Source organism: Delphinapterus leucas, chromosome 16 (assembly GCF_059928025.1).
Source record: "Delphinapterus leucas isolate spDelLeu-1000000601 "Yukka" chromosome 16, BTC_Dleu_Yukka2, whole genome shotgun sequence".
Classification (NCBI taxonomy): Eukaryota; Metazoa; Chordata; class Mammalia; order Artiodactyla; family Monodontidae; genus Delphinapterus; species Delphinapterus leucas.
The window spans coordinates 75,710,762-75,736,010 of record NC_143144.1 but is presented as its reverse complement, the minus strand read 5'-3'; the positions used below and the strand labels follow the sequence as shown (position 1 = coordinate 75,736,010).

At 37.3% G+C, this 25,249-nt stretch overlaps 1 protein-coding gene across 8 annotated transcripts; it reads left to right on the top strand.

Annotated features, from left to right (window-relative positions):
- The first annotated feature begins 414 nt into the window (after positions 1–414).
- TIAL1 (TIA1 cytotoxic granule associated RNA binding protein like 1) lies at positions 415–21,513 on the top strand. 8 transcript variants are annotated; one of them, XM_022568612.2, is made up of 13 exons: positions 441–530; positions 3,185–3,246; positions 8,202–8,298; positions 13,835–13,984; positions 14,224–14,278; positions 14,436–14,523; positions 16,417–16,492; positions 18,419–18,527; positions 19,179–19,274; positions 19,384–19,468; positions 19,700–19,823; positions 20,161–20,300; positions 21,136–21,513. In XM_022568612.2, the coding sequence occupies exons 3-13, from the start codon at positions 8,287–8,289 to the stop codon at positions 21,260–21,262; spliced, it is 1,062 nt and encodes a 353-aa protein (XP_022424320.1). In that variant the 5' UTR covers positions 441–530; positions 3,185–3,246; positions 8,202–8,286; the 3' UTR covers positions 21,263–21,513. The 8 variants fall into 8 exon arrangements, with proteins under 8 accessions (XP_022424319.1, XP_022424317.1, XP_022424320.1 ...); XM_022568615.2 differs by having other exon boundaries at positions 448–530; positions 13,886–13,984; XM_022568611.3 differs by lacking the exon at positions 3,185–3,246 and having other exon boundaries at positions 415–530; positions 13,886–13,984.
- Positions 21,514–25,249: the final 3,736 nt, after the last annotated feature.

Below are 25,249 nucleotides of genomic sequence, written 5' to 3'. Positions count from 1 at the left end.
GGGGAAGTGCTTCCCTCTCTCATTTCCAGGACCACAATTCCCAGAGACTTCAGCTTCCTGGCGGTTCTCTTTTTACTCTATCTCTTCTTGAGCTGGCCGGGCTTCGCCAACCAGCCGGCGCACAGCCACGACGTGATCCGTCGTGACCCGGCACAGGGTTTCCTCAGCGGCCTGTTTTCCTACTCACTCAGTTATCCCTTTTGCAGGCTGTCGCGGCTGGCCTGAGCGGTGACCTGGCGGGCCGCGCCTGCGCTGTGCCCCGTTTCCTGCCTGGCTGGTGGCGGCGGCCATTTTGTTCATCCTCCTCCTCCTCCTGCTCCTCCTGGTTGGAGCGCAGTGTCCGGAGCGGGCTGGGGGGAGAGAGCCCGAGAGCGGGGTTCGGTGCGTTTTCCTCTGTCCCCAGCCGGTGCCCGTAGCCCCCCTCCCCTTCCTCCCCACCCCCTCCCCTCCCCGGCCCTGCCCTCCCCCTTGTCCCGGGATCGCTCCGTCGCACCCACCATGATGGAAGACGACGGGCAGCCCCGGACTCTGTGAGTACCCGAGACGAGGGGTGCCAGGCGCCGAGAGGCCCGGGCACCGCGGGACGCTGTGGGAGGGAGCAGGAGAGCGGGGCCGAAGGCGGGACTCTTGGCGGCTCCCTGGCCGCGGTGGCGCGGACGCGAAGTGCATTCCTCATCTGTCCCTTTTTCCTTAGAAAGGAAGCTCTCCCTTCCCCCAAACATAGTCACTTCCTGGGGTCCGGGGCTTATTTCGACCTTTTCCTCTCGCGCCCCTCTTTGCAACCTCCTCCTAAGCCGGGTTTCTGCACGCCAGAGCCTGTCAGGCCCGGTAGAGCTCCTGCTCCCCCTCTGCTCCGGGGGCCCTGGGCCGGGCCGGGAGCTGCCGGTCCCCCACGGGGGCTGGGCCTGGTGGGGGTGGGACCGGGGGTGGGACCGCAGCCACATCCCCTGCGGGCCGCGAGGAATTAGCACGCACGCCCTCCAAGTCCCCAGTCGCTCCCTGCTCTTATCCCAAGTTGAGCTCTTCGAGGAATCCGGACATTCTAACACTACTCAAGCCCCTACTGTCTTTCTGCCCCGCGTGCCCCCGCCCACGCTGTCAGAAACACTTTGCCCAGCGCCCGCTACTTTTAAAGTGCAAAAGGGATCCCTCTTGCCGCCGGAGCATCTTTCCCTTCTTGGATGAAGAAGTTTACTTTGAGCGCTACCTGCGCTAAACTGACAACCAGTTGTTAAAGTGGTGTTACCCCCTCCTAATCTGTGGATCGAGACCTTCAGAGTTGGATAAAATGATGTTTTTATCAGCTATTCCATGTGTCTTTTGAGCGCTTTTTCTTCTATCTTGCTGTTGCTCTTTACTCTGAAGCCCAGTGTAATGAATGAATTTCGTCTTTGAATCGCTTATTCGAGTTTCCTTTCCTTCCTAATGAAGAGTGATGACTCAGCATTTGCATTCCTTTCCAAATAGTGTGGCAGTCCTTTCTTTTTTCCTGCATTTTTTTAAGTGTAATTTCTAATTAAATGTTTAAGTTGGGCATCTTGGGTTTTCCAAGTCTCTCGAAGCTCAGCACACCTGCCTCGAGTGCAAGGAGTCAGTCAGGTCGCTGCTTTGTTTTCTCTTGCCTCTGCTGGTATTGATACGATCATAGTTCACTTGGCTGTGCTATCTGATGGGGAAATTACTTTTTGGGGAACAGATGAAGGTGAATGGGTACTTAGGAAGTTAGACTAGTTTCTCATCTCTAGTCCTACCAAAGAAAGTTTGCTCCGTAAAGAAGGTAGATGTCTATGTTCAACATTAATACAAGTTTGTTTTTTTGGCTGGGGGGGGCTTACACTTTTTTATTCCTACTTCTCTAATGTCTCACTAAAGTATCTGCTATCCCTTTTGAGAATTTGAGGTCAACTTAAGTACATCAAATGCTTGAATGGGAAGTCTGCTTAGTAGGAAGTTTTGTATCAATATTTATGTTTTGTGCTGTCTTCCATTTCTGCTCTCTTTTCCCAGAAAAGAGAGCATTGGGACAAACTTGAAATTTGTCCTCTAACATCTCTTGAAGCCAAGACTTGGTATTTAGTTAGCAATGTGTTCTTTGATGGAAGCATCTGGGAAAGCTGGATTTAGGCCTAGCAAGCATGTATTTAACAACGATAAAAGTTACATTGTATTTAAAAATCTGAAATGTCATCGCATCCTAATAGCTACTGAATAATTGGTTAATCCTCAAGGCATATTTCTCATTAACTGTATCTATCTGTTCCTTATGAAGAATTCCTGTTTTGTCATGCTAAACAAAATGCTATTGCAGTACCTTTAATTCATACAAGCACTTTGCGTCTGCCTTCTCATCTCCATCACATCTTAGACCGTAGACTAATAAGCTAACTTCTTTGTCACTTATTTCCTACCTCTACCTTCTCCAGTCTCCTGTTCTTTCTCAGAAACACAATTAAGTTGTCTATGTTTACAGTTATCTAAAAATGTGACATGTATACATATAAGTAAAGAAACATCTTGAGCTTCGTTGTATCTGTATGTCAGTATATGTTTACTATTCTGTCTTCCTTTTTCCTTCTCCCACTCTTCTCCATGGGAAGGATTTTTTTTTTTTTTTTTTTTTAGACAAGGACTGCTACATCTTCCTAGGTCTTAACCCTGCAGCACTTAGTTCACTGCCTGGAACATAAGAGGTACTCAAATATTTTACAATGATTATACTTCCTTTCATTAAATTAATATAAAGTCCGTTTTTTTAAAAAGTCCTGATTGATTTAAAATTATATAAGCAGACATGATGGTCATATGTGGTGCGGTCTGTTGATTTTTATATTTTTTGAAATTTGAAATGTAAAATTTTGAGGTAAAAGCAAATGTTCCACATTTGGATTTTTGTCAGATTTTAATAAAAATGCATATTTTTTTAAGTGTTCATTTTACATATTTCTCAAAGGGTTCTTTTAGATACAGGTAACATGATAAAAACTTTGAAGGTGACTTTAGAGGTTGATACCTAGTAGGGTTTTTTGTTTATTTATGGAGATCCTTCTTTTATTTTACATCGTGATCTTTGGATTAGGCTTTCAAGTGGCTGGTATGTTTTAAAAGAATGTACTCGTAACAAAGCTTATCTTAAACTGTTTCCTTAATATGCCTGTGTGTTACTAGTGAGGTTTTTTTCCTGCAGACACACACAAGCTAAGACATATGGTTCTATCATCAGAAAACAATATGGTGTTTATAGCCTAGGTAGGTCTTTAAATATTCATTACCTACAGTATTACTAATTTATTTGATGGTATTTAAAGTGATATAGAATTGCTTTGATGTTGAGCCTAAAATTTGTCATATAGTTTCTTTGAAGGTCTGTTTTCTGATGTTCTTTGTTCCCATTTGACATTTTTTGTATTGGGGGGTAAATGTATTGGGTATCTTGGGATCTAAAACAACAAATGAGATCATGCTGTATAACACTGGTGTTGGAAGTGAACTGCCTGACACCTACCTTGTAGGACCCACATTTCAGATTTGTGTTGTGTGTAGCTTTGAGTACAGTGATTTGATCCATGGTATATCTGAATCTGTTATACAACATTAAATTGTAATGGTGTTCTATTGTAGTTTTATTTTCTTCATCTACTCAATGCGCCAAAATGAGTAGGAATTGTGGATCTGGAATTATACCATGTTAATGCAATGCCATCTTTAAGGCCGTTTTCTTCCCGATAGAGACTCAGTCAAAAGGAGGAAATAAGCCATTCATTTAGAGTATAATCTGAACATCTAAGGGCAATAGCAGTAAATACTGTTAAATCCCATTATAAAATTGATTAGCTGTACCATACATTTGGCTATATTGTGGCTGTAATTAAGCCTCTCATACAATTTAATCATATTTTCTGTTTCTTTAAAATGTATGTGTATGTGTGTTGATATTCCTTATATAGTTGGTCAGTTCACTTGTGCCTCCTGCACCTTTCCTCCACCCTGCCTCCTTCCTAAAATGAAATATCGACAAATTGATCAGCACATTAGAGGCCCATTGAAGGATACTGTTACAAAATCCCCTCTTATATAGGAATTTTCAAGAACAAAAGTAAAAATATTACTTAGCCATAGTGTCTTGTGTAAAAGTGCTGGTAATTTCAGCCTTCGTAGGGCTAATAATCTTTTCAGAGTGAGAGCACATTCAGTATTGAAAAGTGTGATTAGTCTTCTGAAAGGCATGATGTTCTTAACTTAAAATTCTGCCTGGTTGTACATAGGAAGTAGTTTGGCAATGTGAACTTTTGCCTGCTGTGAAACTGCCAAGTTCTAGTCTCAAATTTGATTTTAACCCTGACTTTAGGGATAAAGACATAATTTTCCATTTTTAATGCATTAGTTCCTACAGTTCCTGTTCTTAGAAGACAAAATAGACCTAAGGTTTGCTTTTTTTTCCCCCCTTGAGTTAAAAATCGTTTTGGAATTTCCTAAGTGTTTACTCTTTGAATTGATCTCAATACAATAATTTGAGCCGTTTGTCTTTTTCTGTTATTTTGTATGTGTTCTTCAAGTAGAAATTTTATATTTAAACCCTTGGAACTTTAGGATATATTGACGATTTTATAACCAAAGTAGAAAGAAAGTGAAGTGTAGATGATTTAGAAAGAAAAAGTAAATATTTCTTTGTGCTACCAAGAGATGATGTTTTTACCAGGTCAAGAGTTGAATATTTTTGTTAGTATTTATTTTGGGACAGATAATTTTATGATAACGTAAAGGTACTTAAGCTGTATAGTATTTTAAAAGCTGTAAAATGTTTCTGTATTAAGTGTTATGATGGATGAAGGCAAATGTAGATGAATGAATTACAGAACTCTTGAGTAAAGGAAAAGGCAGTCTCAGGTTTCTGTATATTTTAGGTGAAATTATATGGTGAATTATCTCCTTTTTATCCTGGCAAATTAAGATGTTCTACATGTTGTTATGGAAGACCATTTTTATTTTATTATTTATTTATTTATTTATTTTGCGGTACACGGGCCTCTCACTGTTGTGGCCTCTCCCGTTGCGGAGCACAGGCTCCGGACGCGCAGGCTCAGCGGCCATGGATTACGGGCTCAGCCGCTCCGCAGCATGTGGGATCTTCCCGGACTGGGGCACGAACCCTTGTCCCCTGCATCGGCAGGCGGACTCTCAACCACTGCGCCACCAGGGAAGGCCCTGGAAGGCCATTTTTATATTAGTTTTTGGAGTTTGCTACTTTACCAACTGAACTTTTAGTGGAGATATTTGAAAAATAGGAAACCTTAAAACTAAACTTTTTCTCTAAGTATTTCATGACATTCTAAACTTGCGTTAACCTTTTGCTCTTTGTTATCAGTGCTTGAAATATAAATTAATATATCTAAATGTGCCTCTAGAAATTCTTCAGAATCTTCAGTTGATTAGAAATTGGTTGACTTGGAATAAAAATCCTGTGAAACAGTAACAGCTTTGTGACTGTTAGGTATGTAAGGTAGTTAATGCCCGTGCAATTTTTTCCTGGAAAAATCATTAAACAGTCATACAAATTAAAATTACTTAAATCATTTACAGTTTGTTACATTCAAGTGATAATTTTAACTTTGTTGCTAGTTAGCTTTGATATGTGAGAATCAGTTTTTTTTTGTTTTTTTTGAGAATCAGTTTTATCCGCTCCTATTCTCTTAGAAATGAGCTAACTATTAGCATTTTAGGTTAGTTGAGTGTTAACACTTCAGAGACCAAGGTCACTGTTCATTTTCTTTACAGATAGGTCTACCTTGTACAAAAAGAAATTCCATGGATACAGGTTCACAAACCCCTATGAGTTAAAAAAGAAAATAGGCAATTGTCTGGCTAGCTCAGAAGCCTATAACCTTTCACTACTGCTGGGAAAAGTATGTCACTGCACAGCCTACTGATGGGTCTGCTCTACTTTAAATATAACAAAAAGGTGGCATAGTGGACCTAAACCAGTTTGTCACTGGTTTAGTCTTCCATTTAAGTAACATCGGACTTGTGTTTCATTTTTAGAGCGTGTTAAAGTTATTAGCACCCATTGCAGTGAAATTCTTAGGTGAAAAGAAAATTGCTATTCATTCTTAATCAAATTTTTTTTTCTTTTTAACACTTAACCTTACCTTTCTCAGTCTTATTTTTCCCTTTCAGAGTATCCTGTCTTAAACTATGGCAACTGTAGATACAAGGCTTATATTGGTCTCAGTACATTGTTTCCAGATGTTATGTATTATAGTTAGGAAAATAAAACTTATGTCCTTTTACTTTCCAGAAGAAAATGTGTTAAATTTTATAAATGTTGTTTGGTTTATGAGGATCATAACTGATGTGAGTTTTAGGAACTATATGCTGAGTGCGAGAAAGACTTAAAGTTTATTAAGCTAAATTAAGATAGATCCATGGTAAAGAAGATGTGGTACATATATATAATGGAATATTAGCCATAAAAAGAAATGAAATTGGGTCATTTGTAGAGATGTGGATAGACCTAGAGTCTGTCATACAGAGTGAAGAAAGTCAGAAAGAGAAAAACAAATACTGTATATTACATATATGTGGAATCTAGAAAAGCGGTACAGATGAAGCTATTTGCAGGGCAGGAATAGAAAGGTAGACATAGAGAACGGATGTTTGGACAGGGTAGGGGGGGAGCGGAGGGTGGGATGAATTGGGAGATTCGGTTTGACATAAATACATTACCGTGTGTAAAATGGATAGCTAGTGGGAACCTGCTGTATAGCACAGGGAGCTCAGCTCCGAGCTCTATGAAGACCTAGATGGGTGGGATGGGGGAGAGGGAGGGGGTATATGTATACATAGAGCTGATTCACTTCACTGTCCAGCAGAAACTAACACAACATTTTAAAGCAATTATACTCCAATAAAAAAAAAAAAAAAGATCCATGATACAAGGTGGTCATCTCTGGGTGGTGGTGTTCTTCTCTTTTAAACTTATGTGCGTTTTAAGTTTCTTATACAAAATACATACATTCAATTTGTAATTTTTAAAAAAATCTTTAGATACGTTATAGTCAAAAGTATACCTGGGTGGTTTCCTGGTGGCGCAGTGGTTGAGAGTCCTCCTGCTGATGCAGGGGACACGGGTTTGTGCCCCGGTCTGGGGGGATCCCGCATGCCGCGGAGCGGCTGGGCACGTGAGCCATGGCCACTGAGCCTGCGCGTCTGGAGCCTGTGCTCCGCAATGGGAGACGCCACAACAGTGAGAGGCCCGCGTACCGCCGAGGAGAAAAGTATACCTGGATTTGTCTTAAATTTTCTCTGAATTTCTAGAGAAATCTTTATATTTGCTTTGTTATCTACATAAAGATGTATTTTGTTGATTCTGATGCATTTTTGAGTGTGAATTTTATTTTACCCTGCTCTCCTAAAACAAAACTATGAAGACCTACCATCGATAACAATCTTATTAGCAAGGTAGAAAGAACAAAATCCTTCAATCTTTGTGTTTTGCTATAACTTTAATTCTCTTCTTTGTTCATGTAATTGCTTTGGTTGGGGGTCTAAGGTAAACTCACCTTGTGTCTGATATCCTTCTATGATCAGGTGTTTTAATGAATCAATATTTGTGGTATTATGTGTGTGTGTTATACATTATTTTGAATTGTGTTTCATATCTAAAAATTATAGTTATCTTGAGACTGATTTAAATTTTTATTATTTTTATTCTAACAAATAAGATGAGAAAATGATATATAGGTACAGAATAATATGCTTTGGGGGGTAAGCAAGGTCATATTGATTTGGTTTTTTTTTTTGGCCGTACACTGGCCTCTCCCACTGTGGAGCACAGGCTCTAGACGCGCAGGCTCAGCGGCCATGGCTCGCGGGCCCAGCCGCTCCGCGGCATGTGGGATCTTCCCGGACCGGGGCACGAACCCGTGTCCCCTGCATCGGCAGGCGGACTCTCAACCACCGCGCCACCAGGGAAGCCCCTGATTTGTTTTTAATAGAGTCTTTTGAAGTGATATTTTAGTGACCTAAGAATAATTATTGCTTTCCTAAATGAGAGTTAATCTTACACTCAAAGGATCAGGCTTAATTGGAAAAATTTTACTGAAGACAGAGGAAGTTAAGATGAAATAAAAGATGATGAGTAGATGATAATGCTTTAGAGCCAGAGCTGAAGGGAAATAGCTGATTTTTTTTTTCTTTCTGTACAGATACGTAGGTAACCTCTCCAGAGATGTGACAGAAGTTCTTATTCTTCAGTTATTCAGTCAGATTGGACCCTGTAAAAGCTGTAAAATGATAACAGAGGTAAGATCTTCCCAGTTCCCTGTGCTGACAATTAGCATAATGTTTAACATTTTGAGATACATGAGTTGATTAGTATCATTTTAAGTTTCAAGTTACTAGATGGAGAGATTCATGTTGTGTTGACTTATTTGATTTGACTGACAAACTAGGTTTAGAATGGAGTTTATCTGAGAGGACAGAGTTTCTGTGCTGTTATTTTCAGAGGGTCCTTCATGATGTAGTTATCTTCAAGTGATTCTGCTTGTGTAAAGTTGTTAGAGCTTATCTCAGAATGTTGAAAAACTAGGTTATATTTCATATATTTCCAATAAGAATTGGTGTGTGTAGAAGAACGTTAGGTTATGAGCATAGTGCCACACAGGCATCTTCAGCAGTTTTAGTGAATGCTGACTGAGCAGCTTCATGTAGATAGGGATTTAAATTGTTAGGATAATTTATTTTCCTTTTTTTCAAAAAAATATTACTTTTTATACTTTCCTGGTTAAGACTCTGGAGCAGTGCCCAATGACTCGGTTTTCATTTTATTTATTAACACTTTTTTTTTTCAACTGTTAAGTAGGTACCAGATACCACGGTAAGTGCTAGGGATACAGTGGTGAATAAAACGGTTCCTAGCGCGATAGAATTTTCCAGTCTGTGAGGGAGACAGAGGAAATAATAGGCACTAATGATATAGGATAATAAATAGTGTGGAAGTTGATAGTTTAAAGTGCTATAGGAGCTTATAGGTCCGTACAGTCTTCAGTCAGGGGAGGATTCAGTGTCTAGGCTGAAACCGAAAAGGATAGTAATGGAAACTGGCTAGACAGGAATTTGAGAAAGAAGGGAATCCAGGTAGAGAGAAGAATGTTGATCAAGCCTGGTAGACAGAGAGCGGGAGTGCTTGTGAGATAGAGGGAAAGATAGAAACCATAACGTGGTTGGAGTTTCGAAAGGGATTAGCCTTAGGAGATGCCAGGAGATGAGGCAGGAGTGTTCAGCAGGGGCCAGAGCTGTGCTAAGGAGTTTGTGTTATATTCTGAGACGGAGGGGAACTATTAGAAATATGTAAAGCAAAGTGGCCTTTTGATCTTCATTCTTAACTAATAAGGATAATTACCACTCTGTTCTGGTATATTATCTCTTCTTTCCTTCCTGTCTTTAATTATTTATTCATTCTTTCTTTAATTAATCAAAAATTTACTTTGTACTAGGCAGTGTTCAAAGCATTGGGGATATAATGCAGAGCTAGACCAGTGAGGTTCACAAGAGTTTACATGTTAGTGGGAGTATTGTAAATAACAAGTAAACAAGATAATTCTGGATAGGAGTAAGAGCTTTTAAGAGAATATAACAGTTCTGTGATGATGATTGCAATGTTGGTGCTGTATAGGCTAGGTGGTGAGGGATGACGTCTTGCTGCAGTTGGCGTCTATATTGTGAAAGTAATAATGTAGGTTCTTAAGGAGATGGGAACTGAAGCTGCATAATTGAATGTTGAGGCTTTTTGGTTATGATCTGTGATCTAGAAATCTGTAATCAGTGGGCAGTTGACTCAACCAAATTTTAAAAGATCAAATGAGTCTTTTTTAGACTATGGATGTTTGGTATGGGACCAACATGATAATGACTACTATCGGAAATCACCTCTTTGAGCTGAGATAGGAATAACAAGATGGTGCCATCTACATTAAGAGCTGGAGGCAGAGGGAACAGCCCATACAAAGGCCTTGTGTTGGTAATGAGCTTGGTGCATTTGTGGAACCAAAGACCAGGGTGGTTGGAACCTGGTGAATGGTGGGAAATGAGTATAATAGAGTAGGCAGGCAGGGTTTGGAATCACATAGGGCAGTATGAGCCACGACAGAGTGTTTGGATTTTACTCTGCAGTGGGGATTTTAAGTAGGGCGATGAAGTATTCTTTTTTATTAATTTATTTGTTTGTTTGTTTTTGGCTGCATTGGGTCTTCATTGCTGCATGCAGGCTTTCTCTAGTTGCGGCGAGTGGGGGCTACTCTTCTTCGCGGTGTGTGGGCTTCTCATTGCGGTGGCTTCTCTTGTTTCGGGGCACGGGCTCTAGGCGCGCGGGCTTCAGTAGTTGTGGCTCGTGGGCTCTGGAGCGCAGGCTCAGTAGTTGTAGCGCACGGGCTTAGTTGCTGCGCGGCATGTGGAGTCTTCCTGGAGCAGGGCTCGAACCCATGTCCCCTGCATTGGCAGGCAGGTTCTTAACCACTTCACCACCAGGGAAGTCCTCCTGATGAAGTATTCTTATTTGCTTTTTTTTTTTGGCAGTACATGGGCCTCTCACTGTTGTGGCCTCTCCCGTTGTGGAGCACAGGCTCAGCGGCCATGGCTTACGGGCCCAGCCGCTCCGCGGCATGTGGGATCCTCCCGGACCAGGGCACAAACCCATGTCCCCTGCATCGGCAGGCGGACTCTCAACCACTGCGCCACCAGGGGAGCCCCTTATTTGCATTTTTAACGTTACTTTATTTGGAAAATGATTATTGTATGGAGAATGGATTGTAGGGGGCAAGAGTGGAAGGAGAGGGAAACCAGCTGTGTTTATTTCACTAGCCTAGGTAGGAGATGATGCTCTTTAGAGTCGTAGCCATAGAAATAGAGGTAGATAAGTTTGGGATACATTTTGGAGGTAGAATCAGTAGGACTGGATTGGCCGTGGGACATAAAGGAAGACATCAAGAAAGACCCCTTAGATTCTTGTTTGCAGTTGTGTGTATGTTAATGCTATTTGCTAAAATGGGCATGGCATGACTGAGGGAGACACAGGATTGATTGGGGGTGGGGAGTGGTGGGAATCAAGCTCTGTTTTGGCAATGTCAATTTTAAGATGTGCATTAGACATATAAATGGACGTCATATGTAGGCAGTTGGATAAACTGTTTTGGAACTCTAGGGAAACCAGTGTTGATGATACTAGCTTGCAGTGATAATTTGAAGCCATGGGACTGGATAAGATCTAGCTCCTAGATCTAGAGAGAGCGCTGAGAGAGAAGAGAGTAGAGGGGGCCTAGGTTCGAGCCCTGGAGCATCTCAACACTTAAGTGACATTTATAGTTTGAGTTAAGGAGGAAGAAATACTTTCTGAAAGATCCTCCAGTGAAGAAACAGGAAAACCAAGAGAGTATGGTGGAATCTACAGGAGAATATTTAGAAGAGGAGGAGAGTTGTCAACAGTTTTGAATTCTGCTTGAAAGTCAAGGTGAGGACAGAAAAGGGATCACAGAGATGGCAGGGAGGTCATTGGTGAGCTCAACATGAAGTTTCCTTTCCGTGGTTGGGTTGGAAACTGACTGGAGTGGGTTTAGGAAAGAGTGAAATGTGAGAAAGTGGAGAGTCTCTAGAAAATTTTTGAGAAACATTTGATACATATATTTTTTAAAACCTGTGTGCACAGTCAGCCATATGAAGGGGTAGAGGAGTTTGAAGTGAACTTTCATAATTTATCTGTATTCTACAACTCCTGTATTTGAACTTGTAAATAGTTGTAAAATTTCATATTTCTTTGTCTTGACATTTATGTCATCCAACAAAAATTGGTGACAACACCGTGCCAAGGACACAGTTGATTTCAGAGTGTCACTTGGTGGTGGTGTAAATGGGAAACTTTCAAAGGGCATGAACTCATGAACTCTAGTACAGACTGTTCGTTTCCTTTCATAAATTTCATTTTAGGGTATGAGAAATCCCTTTCCTCCCCTTAGTTTTACGATGTTTTACTTTAGATACTGTTTATTGTAGATTCTAGCTTTCCCTGTATATTATAATAAATGTATATTATCAATTCTAAGGCAAATGTTAAAAAATTTTAACATCTCTGACAGTGACAAAAAATGGTGTCTTAAATGAGATGAAATGCAGTGTGATGTGAATATATGTGTGTGTGTGTGTGTGTGTGTACATGTATGTACATACACTGAATGGGATCTGGCCTACTACTAGTTAGATAAATTTGAAGTCAGTATGCATGAGTAGACTAGTTTACTAAAGCCCGTTGTTATCATAGTTCTACCATTGGACCCCTGTATGTTTTGCTATGGTTAACAGTGTTTTCCTTAGAGAACATCAGGGCAGAAGAGGTAGGAGTACAAGGAAAAGTTGACTAGCACAGTGTTAGCTTCATATTTACCTTTAAACCTTTTCTTCAGTGAGTGTTACTGGTAAACGTTAACTCTTCTACAAAAGGAATGTTTGGAGTCTTTTCCCTATTTCCTTTCTCTGCCTCCTAAGAACAGCATTCACGTGGCTACAACAATAGGATTTTGTATGAGAGCCCATAGTAGTTTTCTTGTCAGTATTAATGATTACGCTTTTTTCCCCTCAAGGAAATGCCTTCTGGTTGCTTCACCACTATTGTTTTAGACGTCTTATTTTGGATTTTTCTGCTAAAACTTCCCTGGAATGAAAAACAGTGGTTGTTGAAAAGAGCTTTATTTTATCTGGTATTTTTAATCCCTTGTAAGTGCAACTGGAATTCCACATTTTAAACATTATTTTTAGATATTTTACATTGAATAGTGATATTTTTAACCTTATGTAAAAAATATATTTGTACAACTGTATAGCTGTTCAATATAGGTTGCAGTCTTATAAAATTCATTTCCGTTTTGGTTCTTAGGTGTTACAGTTGTTATATCTTAGGTACTTTCTCATCTTATATTGGTGTTTTATATTCATTGGTGTCATATTAGGTACTCACTTTTTAAAAAAATTTTTATTGGAGTATTGTTGATTTACAATGTTGTGTTTCAGGTGTACAGGAAGGTGAATCAGTTATACATATACTTATATCCACTCTTTAGGTATTCACTCTCTTATATTGGTGTTTTGTGATATAAAATTTTAGCTTGTTGTGGAATATTTTATTCAGACACATTTTCAGAAATCTTTTCTTAATCACTAGTATATTTTTCTGGTCTTTGGAAGACCAAATTCAAAGTGTATAGAATCTCCAGAGCTTCAGAAGATTTTGAAAGGTAGGGATTTCATTTCAACAGCTGGTTATAAATCTGAAATTTTTCTTTTTTCATTCTTATTCCTTCCTTGTACAGAAAAGAAATACATAATCTCGTCTTATTATATGTATCAATAGTACTAATCCTAGTTTCGATCAGGAGTAAAGTTTGTAAAGTTGGTTCATTTCTGTATTTTTTTTATAGTCATGGGATACAGTTTATGAAGGATTATGATGCATAAATAGAATTCATCCCTTTGAAAATAATGTTGGGAGAGAAGAGCAGTGGTAAGGAGTGGTCCTTATCTCTCAAATCTGAACTTGAGGTTTTGTTTGGTCTAATATAAACTTCTGTTTTATATTTAACATACTTCACCAGAATTCTGTACTTTGATTTAATGCTGGTAGTCATGATTCTGTACTGCTTTGTAGTTCTGTTTGAGTACAACAGTATTCTGAGGTGCAAAGTCAGGTATAGGTGTAAATCTTATTTTTAAAGTGTTAGGCTTTCATAAGCTTATGCAATCTCACCTCGTACATGCCTAGCTATCAGTAATGTTTTTTCCTGGATTTTCTTCTCAGCAACCCGATAGCAGAAGGGTCAACTCTTCTGTTGGATTTTCTGTTTTGCAGCATACAAGCAATGACCCATATTGCTTTGTGGAATTTTATGAACACAGAGATGCAGCTGCTGCATTAGCTGCTATGAATGGGAGAAAAATTTTGGGAAAGGTAAGATAATAAATGATGGCATCTTATGAGTATATATATTTGCATGTCAAATTAGTTTGTATTCTTTCTTAGCAAGTTTTTAACAAATATTCAGCTCTGCCAAGTGATGGTTTTGCTTTATTCAGCCTAGTGCTTTTACCAAAATAATCCTGCTTGATAAAATGATTTAATAAGTGGTAAGTGTTGTGATTCATAATGACATGCCTAATAATTTTATTAAATATAATCTTTATTTTTAGGAGGTCAAAGTAAACTGGGCAACAACACCAAGTAGCCAGAAAAAAGATACTTCCAGTAAGTACTCCTGCTGCATTTTACTGTGGAAGAGTTCTGAAATTATCCTTGGCAGCATTACCAGCTCAAATAGGTTTTTTTCTTCCTTTAGTGTTGCCTAAAAGAGGTTTAGTACCTGACTTCTTAAGTATTTGATTACCAAATGCTTTGATTTCAGATCATTTCCACGTGTTTGTTGGGGATTTGAGTCCAGAAATTACAACAGAAGATATCAAATCAGCATTTGCCCCCTTTGGTAAAATATCGTAAGTATCATAATCAATACTATATTCAGTAGTGATAGGCAAAATTGTACATGATTAACTTGTATCAGAATTAAGATTTTCTTTCCCTAGTTAGTGTGATTTTTGTTTGTTTTGTTTTTTTGATTAGTAGATGTTGTTGAAAATGTTAATGTCATTTCAGTGTTTTGGGGTCTTGTTTTCATCTAATCCTGTGTATAACATGTTAAAAATTAAGTGATTCTGTTTGTTATCTTTAAAGCAGATGTTTGGGTGGTAAAACTTATTACAAAGTCCAGCTTTTTGTCAAGTGTTTTCAAACTTTGGTGGTTAAAGATACGGGTTAACCAAAAATAAATGATTCATACTGTGTATTAAACTTTTATAGGAGGAATTTATAAATGGGGAAAGTAGGTAAATCCTTGGATATATTGTGAAATTGGAAATGTACATGTTTAATTATAATGATAAATGTGTTTTGATATTTTAGCTGAAAAGTAGCATTATTATAGTAGTAAAATGTTTCAATGTCTGAGCCATAAATGTGGGATTAATTAGTAGATTTTTTTTGTTAGTGGTATTTGATTCTGCTAGGGTAGGGCCCAATTGTGGTTTGATTTTTGTTTTTTTTTTTTTTTAAACGAAGTTGGTGCTCAGATTTTGCTGTATGTTACTTGATCAAATATATTGGAAAATTTAAAGTGTTACAAGTTCTATAAAATGTTTATCACAATTTATCTATCTGCTTAAAATCACTTTATTTTATGTATTTCCTATAGATTGAAGTTAAACGTTTTAGTACTACTTTACAAAAATACGTTTCACCTAAGAACAACAGTATTTCTCTCTGCAATTTGTTGTTCTATAGATTTAATTTATTTGATAGATTTAATTCTTAATTTTCTATTTTGATATTTACTTTGCTTTTTAATCTAGATGTGGTAAGTAGTACTGTTTTAAAAATCAGTATAAAAAATAATACAGGTTGCTGTTTTTCAATCTATATTTATACCTGAGACCTGCAGTTTTTCTAAAGTCCAAGTCACAATTAAAAGTAATAGCATTCTGGTTATTTTGCAGAATTGCTCATAAGAATGGACAGGATCTTGAAGGCTAACTGCAAGGAACTGTGCACACTGGAACTCAGTTGTAGATTTTTTTCTCATTTCTATTTATTCTTATTATACATTATTTATATATACATATTTTAGTATTTACATTTTAACATTCTATATTCAGTGGAGTTCTATATTTCCAATCATTTTAACTTACTCACTAAAATTTCTGTGTAAATTTGTTGTTTTCGTACTGGTGTGCTTAGCATTGTTGTTAGTTTTTTATTCTCCTTTCTTAAATTTCTGAAAATGTCAATTTTTCAAAATTTACAGCTGCCCAAACTCCAAAATGATGGTAGAGAATTGACCAAGAAAAATAAAGAAATCTGTTAACAGGCCATGTATGCCTTTTTAATTCCTATTTTTTCCTCTTTTTCAATTTTTTAATATTTCATATATTTTGTATCACTAGGCAGAAGACATTTAACTATTTAGAGATTGCATGGTAAAGTAGTTAGCATTGTTACAGTAATTTATAGAACCAGTAAACCTTAGAGGACACTAGCGAATAGAATATTAGAAAAGGAAACTATTGTTCCTATTAATCTTCAAATTTGAGCATTTAGTTTAGAAAGCACAGGCTGTTTGATTAGGTTGCATGTTTATTACATGTTTTTGTCCTACTGCTTTTTTCTAACAGGTAAAGAAGCGTTAGGGAGAGTTCAGGAATGGCTGTAGTTAATTAGGGCTAACTGGAATTTTATTTAAAAAAATGCTCACAATACAGTGTGTGTGGTTCCTTTTAGTTTTTATTTTGAGGATGACTTTTACTTCCCTCATTTAGCTGTGCTTCTTTTCACAGGGATGCCCGAGTAGTTAAAGACATGGCAACTGGAAAATCCAAAGGCTATGGCTTTGTATCTTTTTATAATAAACTGGTATGTTCTTTCAACTCAATTTGAATTTAATACAAAATTTAGTTGCTAATGAATATTTTTGGATGTTGACTACAAACAACTATTGTGTAATTTTGTTTTAATAATAAGGTGTAGTTCGTTCTTTTTTTTCATAAGCTTGGAAATAACTGGGAAAAATAGGCTGATTATAATGAAGTATATTGAACTTTGTGACTTGGTAAGGGTAAGATGTGTTAGAAGTAAAACTCACAACTAGGACAAATGAGCTAATCTCAGAATTTGAAGGGAAGTTAAATTATATTTGTCTTGGGACTTCCCTGGTGGCACAGTGGTTAAGACTCCGCATTCCCAACACAGGGGGCTTGGGTTCAATCCCTGGTCAGGGAACTAGATTCCACATGCATGCTGCAACTCAGTATTCGCATGCTGCAACTAAGGAGCTCACCTGCCGTAACTAAGACCTGGCATAACCAAATAAATAATAAAATAAATGTTTTTAAAAATTATATTTGTCTTAACCATGAAAATCTCAATTTTAACTTTCTTAAAATGCTTTTATTTATGTATGTATGTATGGCTGCGTTGGGTCTTAGTTGTGGCATGCAGGATCTTTTGTTGCAGCATGCAGGCTTCTCTAGTTGTGGCCTGTGGGCTTCTCTCTAGTTGTGGCGCATGGGCTTCTCTCCAGTTGTAGTGCACCACGTGGGCTCTGTACCTGGGGCACGCGGGCTCTCTAGTTGTGGTGCGTGGGCTTAGTTGCCCCGCAGCATGTGGGATCTTAGTTCCCCGACCAGGGATTGAACCCACATCCCCTGCGTTGGAAGGCGGATTCTCAACCACTGGACCACCAGGGAAGTCCCTTAACTTTTTAATTATTATCCATATTTTTGTAGCTGGGACGTTAATGACTACAGCAAATTATGTAAATGAAATTTTAAGCAATTTGTCTTGATTTTTGCATGTATTTAAGAATGAGGTACCAAATATCTAAGCATTTGCATTAACTGTAACATCAGATAATAAAATGGGCTTTGGTATTAATGTTTTGGAACAGTTTCAACAACTTAAATTATTTACATTTTATTGAAGCAGTAAGATAAAGGGCAGGAGTTGTATCCTTTTTTTGCTTAGATTCATTGCAAATTCACATTACTTCCTAAATTCATTTTTTGGGAATTCCCTGGCAGTCCAGTGGTTACAACTCCTCACTTCCACTGTAGGGGGCATGAGTTCCATACCTAACTCAGTTTATTGTAGAACTCAATTTTACAGCATTCTAAATCATAATGTAGAAGTCTTCCGTCTTAAGTTTTAAATCTTGTGTCATAGTCCATTGTTATTAGAATGTAGAATGGGGGGGCTAGGTGGTATTTAGACCATAGTATCAAAGAGTTTTTAGATACTTCAGTAAAAGTCATATTACACATCAACCATAAAATTAAGATATTTGAAAACAATTTTGTCCTTTTTTTTGGTGATCAGTGGGATTGTAATTTTCTCCTTTTATGTTTGAATTATAATTTCCCTTGATGCTTAAATGCTATCCTGGGTTTTTTTTGTTTTTTTTTCTAAAATATTTTAATTTATTTATTTGGCTGCACCGGGTCTTAGTTGCTGCACGCGGGATCTTCGATCTTCCTTGCAGCATGCAGGATCTTTAGTTGTAGCATGTGAACTCTTAGTTGCGGCATGTGGGATCTAGTTCCCTGACCCGAGATTGAACCTGGGCCCCCTGCATTGGGAGCGCGGGAGTTTTAGGTACTGGACCACCAGGGAAGTCCCTATCCTGGTATTTTAAAATCTATAAATAAATATTGCTTTAATGAGTCACTTACTGATAAGATTTATTGGATCCAGAAGTGCCAATGTTTTATTTCATCTTAATGAGTCTTATGAACCACTCTTTTCTGTGTTTGTAATTGCTGTTTTTTTTCTTTTTCTCCGTAGGATGCAGAAAATGCAATTGTGCATATGGGAGGTCAGTGGTTGGGTGGTCGTCAAATCAGAACCAATTGGGCCACACGTAAACCACCTGCCCCTAAAAGTACACAAGAAAGTAAGATATGTCTCCTTTATATGTTTTTATGGATACTTCACAAAATCATGTATTAGTTTAGTCTTAATTTCTTAACATTGAAATTTTATTAACATTTCAAGACTCATTTTATCTTCAATATAATTGTGGGAAAATAACTGGGCTTTGATGCAAGTATATTTGGAGCTGTGAACCAGGTGATTTTATAGGTCAGATCATAGTGTCAAGGAGAAAAAATTCTATTTCTCCCTACAATGAGGCATATCTTAATAGTATATGGTAATCAGTTTTATAATGATGTATAACTTTTTATTTTTGGCTGCGTTGGGTCTTCATTGCTGCGCGTGGGCTTTCTCTAGTTGCGGCGAGCGGGGGCTACTCTTCGTTGTGGTGCGCGGGCTTCTCACTGTGGTGGCTTCTCTTGTTGCAGAGCACGGGCTCTAGGCATGTGGGCTTCAGTAGTTGTGGCACGCGGGCTCAGTAGTTGTGGCTCCTGGGCTCTGTAGATCGCAGGCTCAGTAGTTGTGGCTCATGGGCTTAGTTGCTCCGTGGCATGTGGGATCTTCCCGGACCAGGGCTCGAACCCGTGTCCCCTGCATTGGCAGGCAGATTCTTAACCACTGTGCAACCAGGGAAGCCCCATCAACATTTTTGTTTTCTTTCTGCATATAGATAACACTAAGCAGTTGAGATTTGAAGATGTAGTAAACCAGTCAAGCCCAAAAAATTGTACTGTGTACTGCGGAGGAATTGCTTCTGGGTTAACAGGTACAGTGTCTGGTTTTTCTAATCCCCTTCTCTGGAGCTTCATCATTATTAGCAGCAATTTCATGATAACATGAACCTTAAATATTTTATTTGTATGTTTGTTTTTCAGATCAGCTTATGAGACAGACATTCTCACCATTTGGGCAAATTATGGAAATCAGAGTTTTTCCAGAGAAGGGCTATTCATTTGTCAGGTAAAATCCTACCTTACATTTGATCCATTCCTTTCAGTTATATTATTTGATCCCCTCAGGTATCAGAGTTTGTTATTTTAGTACTTCTTTGCAATGTAGAACTTTAAACTCCTACATGATGTACTTTAGGAAAATACCAAGTTGATACTTATAAATTAAGGAGTTTCTGTATTACTTACTAAGTACTTTAAAAAATAAAAAACAAAAAACTTCATTCTCATCTTCTCTTAGATTTTCTACCCATGAAAGTGCGGCCCATGCCATTGTTTCGGTGAATGGTACTACAATTGAAGGACATGTTGTTAAATGCTATTGGGGTAAAGAATCTCCTGATATGACTAAAAACTTCCAACAGGTAATCCAATTTTTCATAGCACTTTTTAAGGTCTCCTTCTTACATATCTACATAAAAGCTTTAGAAATTGTAAAAGAAAGCAAACAAAAAAGTAAAGCATATAGCTGCTTTCAGTTGATTTTATTAATGCTATTTCAAAAGTGATTATTTTGCGGTATTAACTGAATCTTAATACTTTCTTTTCACAGGTGTCACCACCCCAATAAACTTAGACAATGATAAATAACAGAGTCCTATTCACATAAGGGTGCTTAGTTTTTCTCTTCCTTGTCTCCCACTTTCTTCAAATACTGTGTTTCTTACTTGTTCCCTAAAACAGTAATTTGCTTTTTCCTAGGTCGACTATAGTCAGTGGGGCCAGTGGAGCCAAGTTTATGGAAACCCACAACAGTATGGACAGTATATGGCAAATGGGTGGCAAGTACCACCTTATGGAGTATATGGGCAACCGTGGAATCAACAAGGATTTGGAGTAGAGTAAGTTGTTTGAGTTTTTCCAGTATAGAAGCACATATAGTTCCGACAAAAGGAATTAAAAAGTGTGTTTTCCTAGGGAGAATCTATTTAAACTAAATACATTGAACTATGTGGCATTAACTATGTGGCATTATAAGCATTGTAGAAACCTTATGAAAAATGAATTGTAATGCTAAAAATTTGCTTTTTATTCTCTAGGTGGAAAGGGAGTTTGGGGTAACATATGATGTGTCCTCCTATCTCTATGAGCAGTTGGTAGAATTTGATTTACATTTCTAATACACTGTTTTATCTACTTGTTTATTTTTTCATGGAAAAGACCTTTGTCTGGATATGTTCAGCAATTTAATGATTTATGCCTGTTGGCTTGTGTGAGAAGTCTCTGAAATTTATCTAATATAAAGTAGCTCACTTTTTTTCCTTTATTGATAGATTGCGTTGGTCCCTTGTGCTTTTTCTAGCCAGCCCAAACCTTTGTTTTCACCAGTTCTTCCTCCTGTTTACAAAGTAAACTTGTGTTTTTAAAATTGTTTATAAATTGATATACCATGTGTGCAATATATGGTGGGTAGACGATGAGTTGAATCATTTGTCATTTTTAAAAAATCAGTTTTGAGATACTTTTCAGAGAAGTCATATGTTATCTTAGCAAAAATTTAAGACTAATATTGGAATATATATTTTGCATATATGGATATATATGATTTATTTCTTTGCTCTCTGTTTTAAGTATGTTGATTTCTTGTTTATGATTAGGCTCTGCTTGACTTTTGTATAACTGTATAGATAATTTTTTCTTTGCATTTGCTGAAGTTTTTTTTTTTTTTCTTCCAAGTCAATCACCTTCAGCTGCTTGGATGGGTGGATTTGGTGCTCAGCCTCCCCAAGGACAAGCCCCTCCCCCTGTAATACCTCCTCCCAACCAGGCTGGATATGGCATGGCCAGTTACCAAACACAGTGAGCTGGGACTCTAAACAAAATGTAATTCATGATAGCTTCAATTTCCTTGTGACACTCTGAAGACATGAAAGTAGACATCGGAAAATGAAAATATTTATTTTAAAAATTGAAATGTTTGGAACCTTTAGCACAGCTTTGCTTTGGTGAAGGACACATGTCTTCTAGTTCTGCCTTTTTAAGTTTTTGTTCATGATGGATATGAACATGATTTTTCTTTGTGTACAAAAACTACAATAAAGTCAATTAAGACAATTCTGACTACAAATTTTGATATAATAGGAGAAATGGGTAATACATTTTGATTCTTAGATACTATTCCATTTTTATCTTGCTGTTCAGTATTTTAACTCACTGTGTTTTTAAAAGAGCAAAAAAGGGAGGATCATGGAAAACTGGGAATCACAAATAAGTTCATCTTGAACCTTGATACTCCCCTCCCCTCCCCCAAGGTGGACCACATTTGAAGTCAGCAGAAAAAAAGTGTGATATTGAGAAGAAATGCATGATTTTGGAGTCGCTTTGGAGGAAATACTTTCTCTGTGCCTAAAGAAACTGAAGCCAGACTGATAAAAGAAATTTTGCAACCTAAATAAGGAACAGCATTGTCTGACTTACTTGAGCAAATATTGGTGGTCCAGATTAAGACATATTTTTAAAACTTTTAAAAGTGTTGATTATTAAAACTGTAGTAAATTACATTTCATTTTGGGGGGAGAATTCCAAGTATGGTGTTTGTATTAAAGTCAGACAGTCATTCTTATGCTTTTACATGAAGTTTAAATGATATACATTGTAAATATTGAATACAGTGTTTAAAAAGCATGCTTCAACATAGAAGTAGCAGCAATGTAATTATTTGAAGTAACACTTAACACACTCCACTGCATTGAATGCAGTGGATGAATAAGAATGTTTAAGACTGACATTTCCAAGGTTGGCTACTATGTAAAATTAAAATTATACAAATTACTATACAGAAAAAGCCTTAATTTTAATTTCATACAAATCTTTGATGCATTATTAGTACATTTTAAAATGTCATTGGAAATTAGATTTCTTTTTTTTTTTTTCCTTTTTTTGCTTTACATCATTTGGTATGTAAATACCTTGATTAAAACCTTGTAAACCTATTTCAAGGTTTCTATAAGTTGTATAGTACAGTGTTTTTAAAAAATCTTGGGGTGTTTTTTAAAATTAGATATATTTTGCCCGAGAATTTTTTTAACAAGATTGCTAAAACATCTTATTTAGACACTTTGATGTACCAATTTATAATTGGATATTCAACTTAAATAGTATACAGAGTTGTGACTTTTATTTTAATTAATTTTTTCCTTGTGGGTGGTGTGCATGGGATGACAAACCTGAACAGAGGCTGTGAGTTGTATGAGTGCAGAGTTTGTAAATGAATTGATTGGGTAAGATTGACATTTGCTTCTGAGGTATTTTTCAGGCCATGTGCATAAAATCTGCCTCAAATTTCTATCATAGCAGGTATGTAAAAGAGATAAAAATCCTTTGTTTTTGAGTTCTGACAGCTAGGGGGTGCAAATGTTTAGGCAGCGTATTTGAAATGTTCTGAGGTCTGGGCACCAAAATGAGAAAACTCTTTACAGTTAAGTAATAAGATTCAGCTAGCACCCACAGATTACTGTTTTTTAAACTTTTGACGTCTTACAGTTAGCTTTAAAATAATGATGGTTTTATAAATTGATCTCCACAATAATTTTGGTATTTTCCTTCTTCCCCCATTTAGAAATGTGTTGAACATGAAAATTTACAGGGTCTGAAGTTGTTCATCTTCGGGCCAAATTTTTTATGGCACTTTAGTTTTAACCACAGTACTCATCTATTACACTCTTCTGTTATAAAATTTACCCTTATTTCTTTTGTTCATGGTTAGTGTCTTTGGGGGATGTTATGGAAAAGTTACTTTATATTTTATAAGGAGAACACTCAAATTAATTATACTTCCTAGTTAAAATTTCTTAAATATATATGAAACTTGAACTAAAGATTTTTTTATATATATATTGAGAAAAGCCTATTAAAGTCTCAATTTACCTTTTTTGGTCTGCCAGTAAATTAAGTAGCTAAATACAGTACCAGCTAAATATAGCTGCTTGTATATTCTATGATTTAATAAAGTGATGCAGACTAGTTATATTGCATAGTAAACATACGACTGAAGTGTCCTTCATCTTATCTGAAAGAACAAGATTACATGCTCAGTTCAATTAATGGAAGTTATTTCATTTTAAATGGTTTTTAAAAAATAAAGCTACTTACCCAGATGAAATGCACCGTTTTAAAATACAACTGTCAAGCTATTCAAGACTATTTTTTAACACAAAGTGAAGTCAGTGCTATCTTGATCCAGTTTAAGCCTAAGAATCGTTGCATTTTCCATGTTCATTAAAAACAGCAGCAGAGATTCTTCGGCAGGCAAGAAAATGTTTATTTCATAATCACTCTGAGATTCATTTTGGTGATGTGTTTCTGACTGCCATCTTCTTTGCTCTCATCTCTCTACTAGTATTTCCCCCCGTGCCATTACCACTTGATTTTTATGTCTGCTGGCAGTGAGAGGCTAAAATGACTGGCCAACGTAAGCCAAAGCTGTAAACAACAGTTGAAGTAAGTCTTTCAATAAAGACTAGACTATATGATAAGTGGCTTTTTCTTATTGTCGTTCATTACATAATTATTCCTTGCAGCCTGCCATGAAATAAGTAATTCCATTTTCTTTTAAGTTCTTAGTAAGGTATATGGAGTATACATACATTCAGGACCTATTTCTGTGTTCTCTATAAGTGATAAAAGTCTGTTTGCTTTTGTTGGATTAAAATTTAATTTCTGGGCTTCCCTGGTGGCGCAGTGGTTGAGAGTCCACCTGCCGATGCAGGGGACACGGGTTCGTGCCCCGGTCCGGGAAGATCCCACATGCCGCGGAGCGGCTGGGCCCGTGAGCCATGGCCCCTGAGCCTGCGCATCTGGAGCCTGTGCTCCGCAACGGGAGAGGCCACAGCAGTGAGAGGCCCGTGTACCGCAAAAAAACCATAAGTAAATAAAATAAAATAAAATTTAATTTCTGGGTATGGAGGAGTAGAAATTTGCATCCTTAAAAATGTATGCTCTTGAATATTAATATTGTAAAATCTCATTAGAGACCACAAATAATGGGAACCATAATTTTACCGTTTCTAGATTGATCTTTGGTAGTACCTATGAGTAAAGATTGCACTCGACAAACAGAAAAAGTAGAAAAAGAATTTAATGAATTATCTAGACACCTTTCTAGCAGGTATACCCAAATTATCTCTTACCTATTCATTGAAAATCAGCATTTGGGCTTCCACTTAATACGTTATAAACATTGAATTTGCATTTTTAGTAGGTATTGGAAAGATGCAAAAATGTTTTAGGCTTTTATTATTATATAAGCCTTCTTAAGAGGTCCAAATGAGTGGGTTTAAGTGCAGATAAACTAGAAACTGTAATTCACAACATACTTTGTATAAGTATCTCTTTTAGGGGCGAGAATAACTTGATTTTAGAATTGCCCAAATGTGAATAGAGGAGGGGGAATTATATGTAGTCGTTTATCTTAGACAAAAAAGTGGGGCAGGGGGTGCTAATACTCATGGACCCTTTTGTTGAATTAGGGTTTTGTTCAAGGGAAGAGAAGATTAATTCATATGACGTTCATAGTTTGGCTTTTGAACAGTGTCAATTAGAGTAACAGTTGACAAAAGGTATGTATCCAGTAAATGATTTCCTTAGTGTTCCAACCTAGTTCTAATACATAATGCTGAATTTTCACTTTTCCAGATTGTTGCATTTTTCAAAATTCAATAACCATTGTTGCTCTGAGATATTCCTCTGGCAAAGTGATCCACATCTAATATATTGAAGTCAGCTTGGAAAGTTTGCCAAACATGACAAAAACCAAAGTGCTGTTGGATAGCTGTCAGAGGAAAGCCAGGAT

Bases quoted from the DNA above. Each gene is read 5' to 3' on its own strand.
- TIAL1 (XM_022568609.3), top strand. From the start codon at position 499: ATGATGGAAGACGACGGGCAGCCCCGGACTCT. The intron at 531-8,201 runs GTGAGTACCCGA...CTTTCTGTACAG, and splicing joins GACGGGCAGCCCCGGACTCT to ATACGTAGGTAACCTCTCCA. The intron at 20,301-21,135 runs GTAAGTTGTTTG...TTTTCTTCCAAG, and splicing joins CAACAAGGATTTGGAGTAGA to TCAATCACCTTCAGCTGCTT.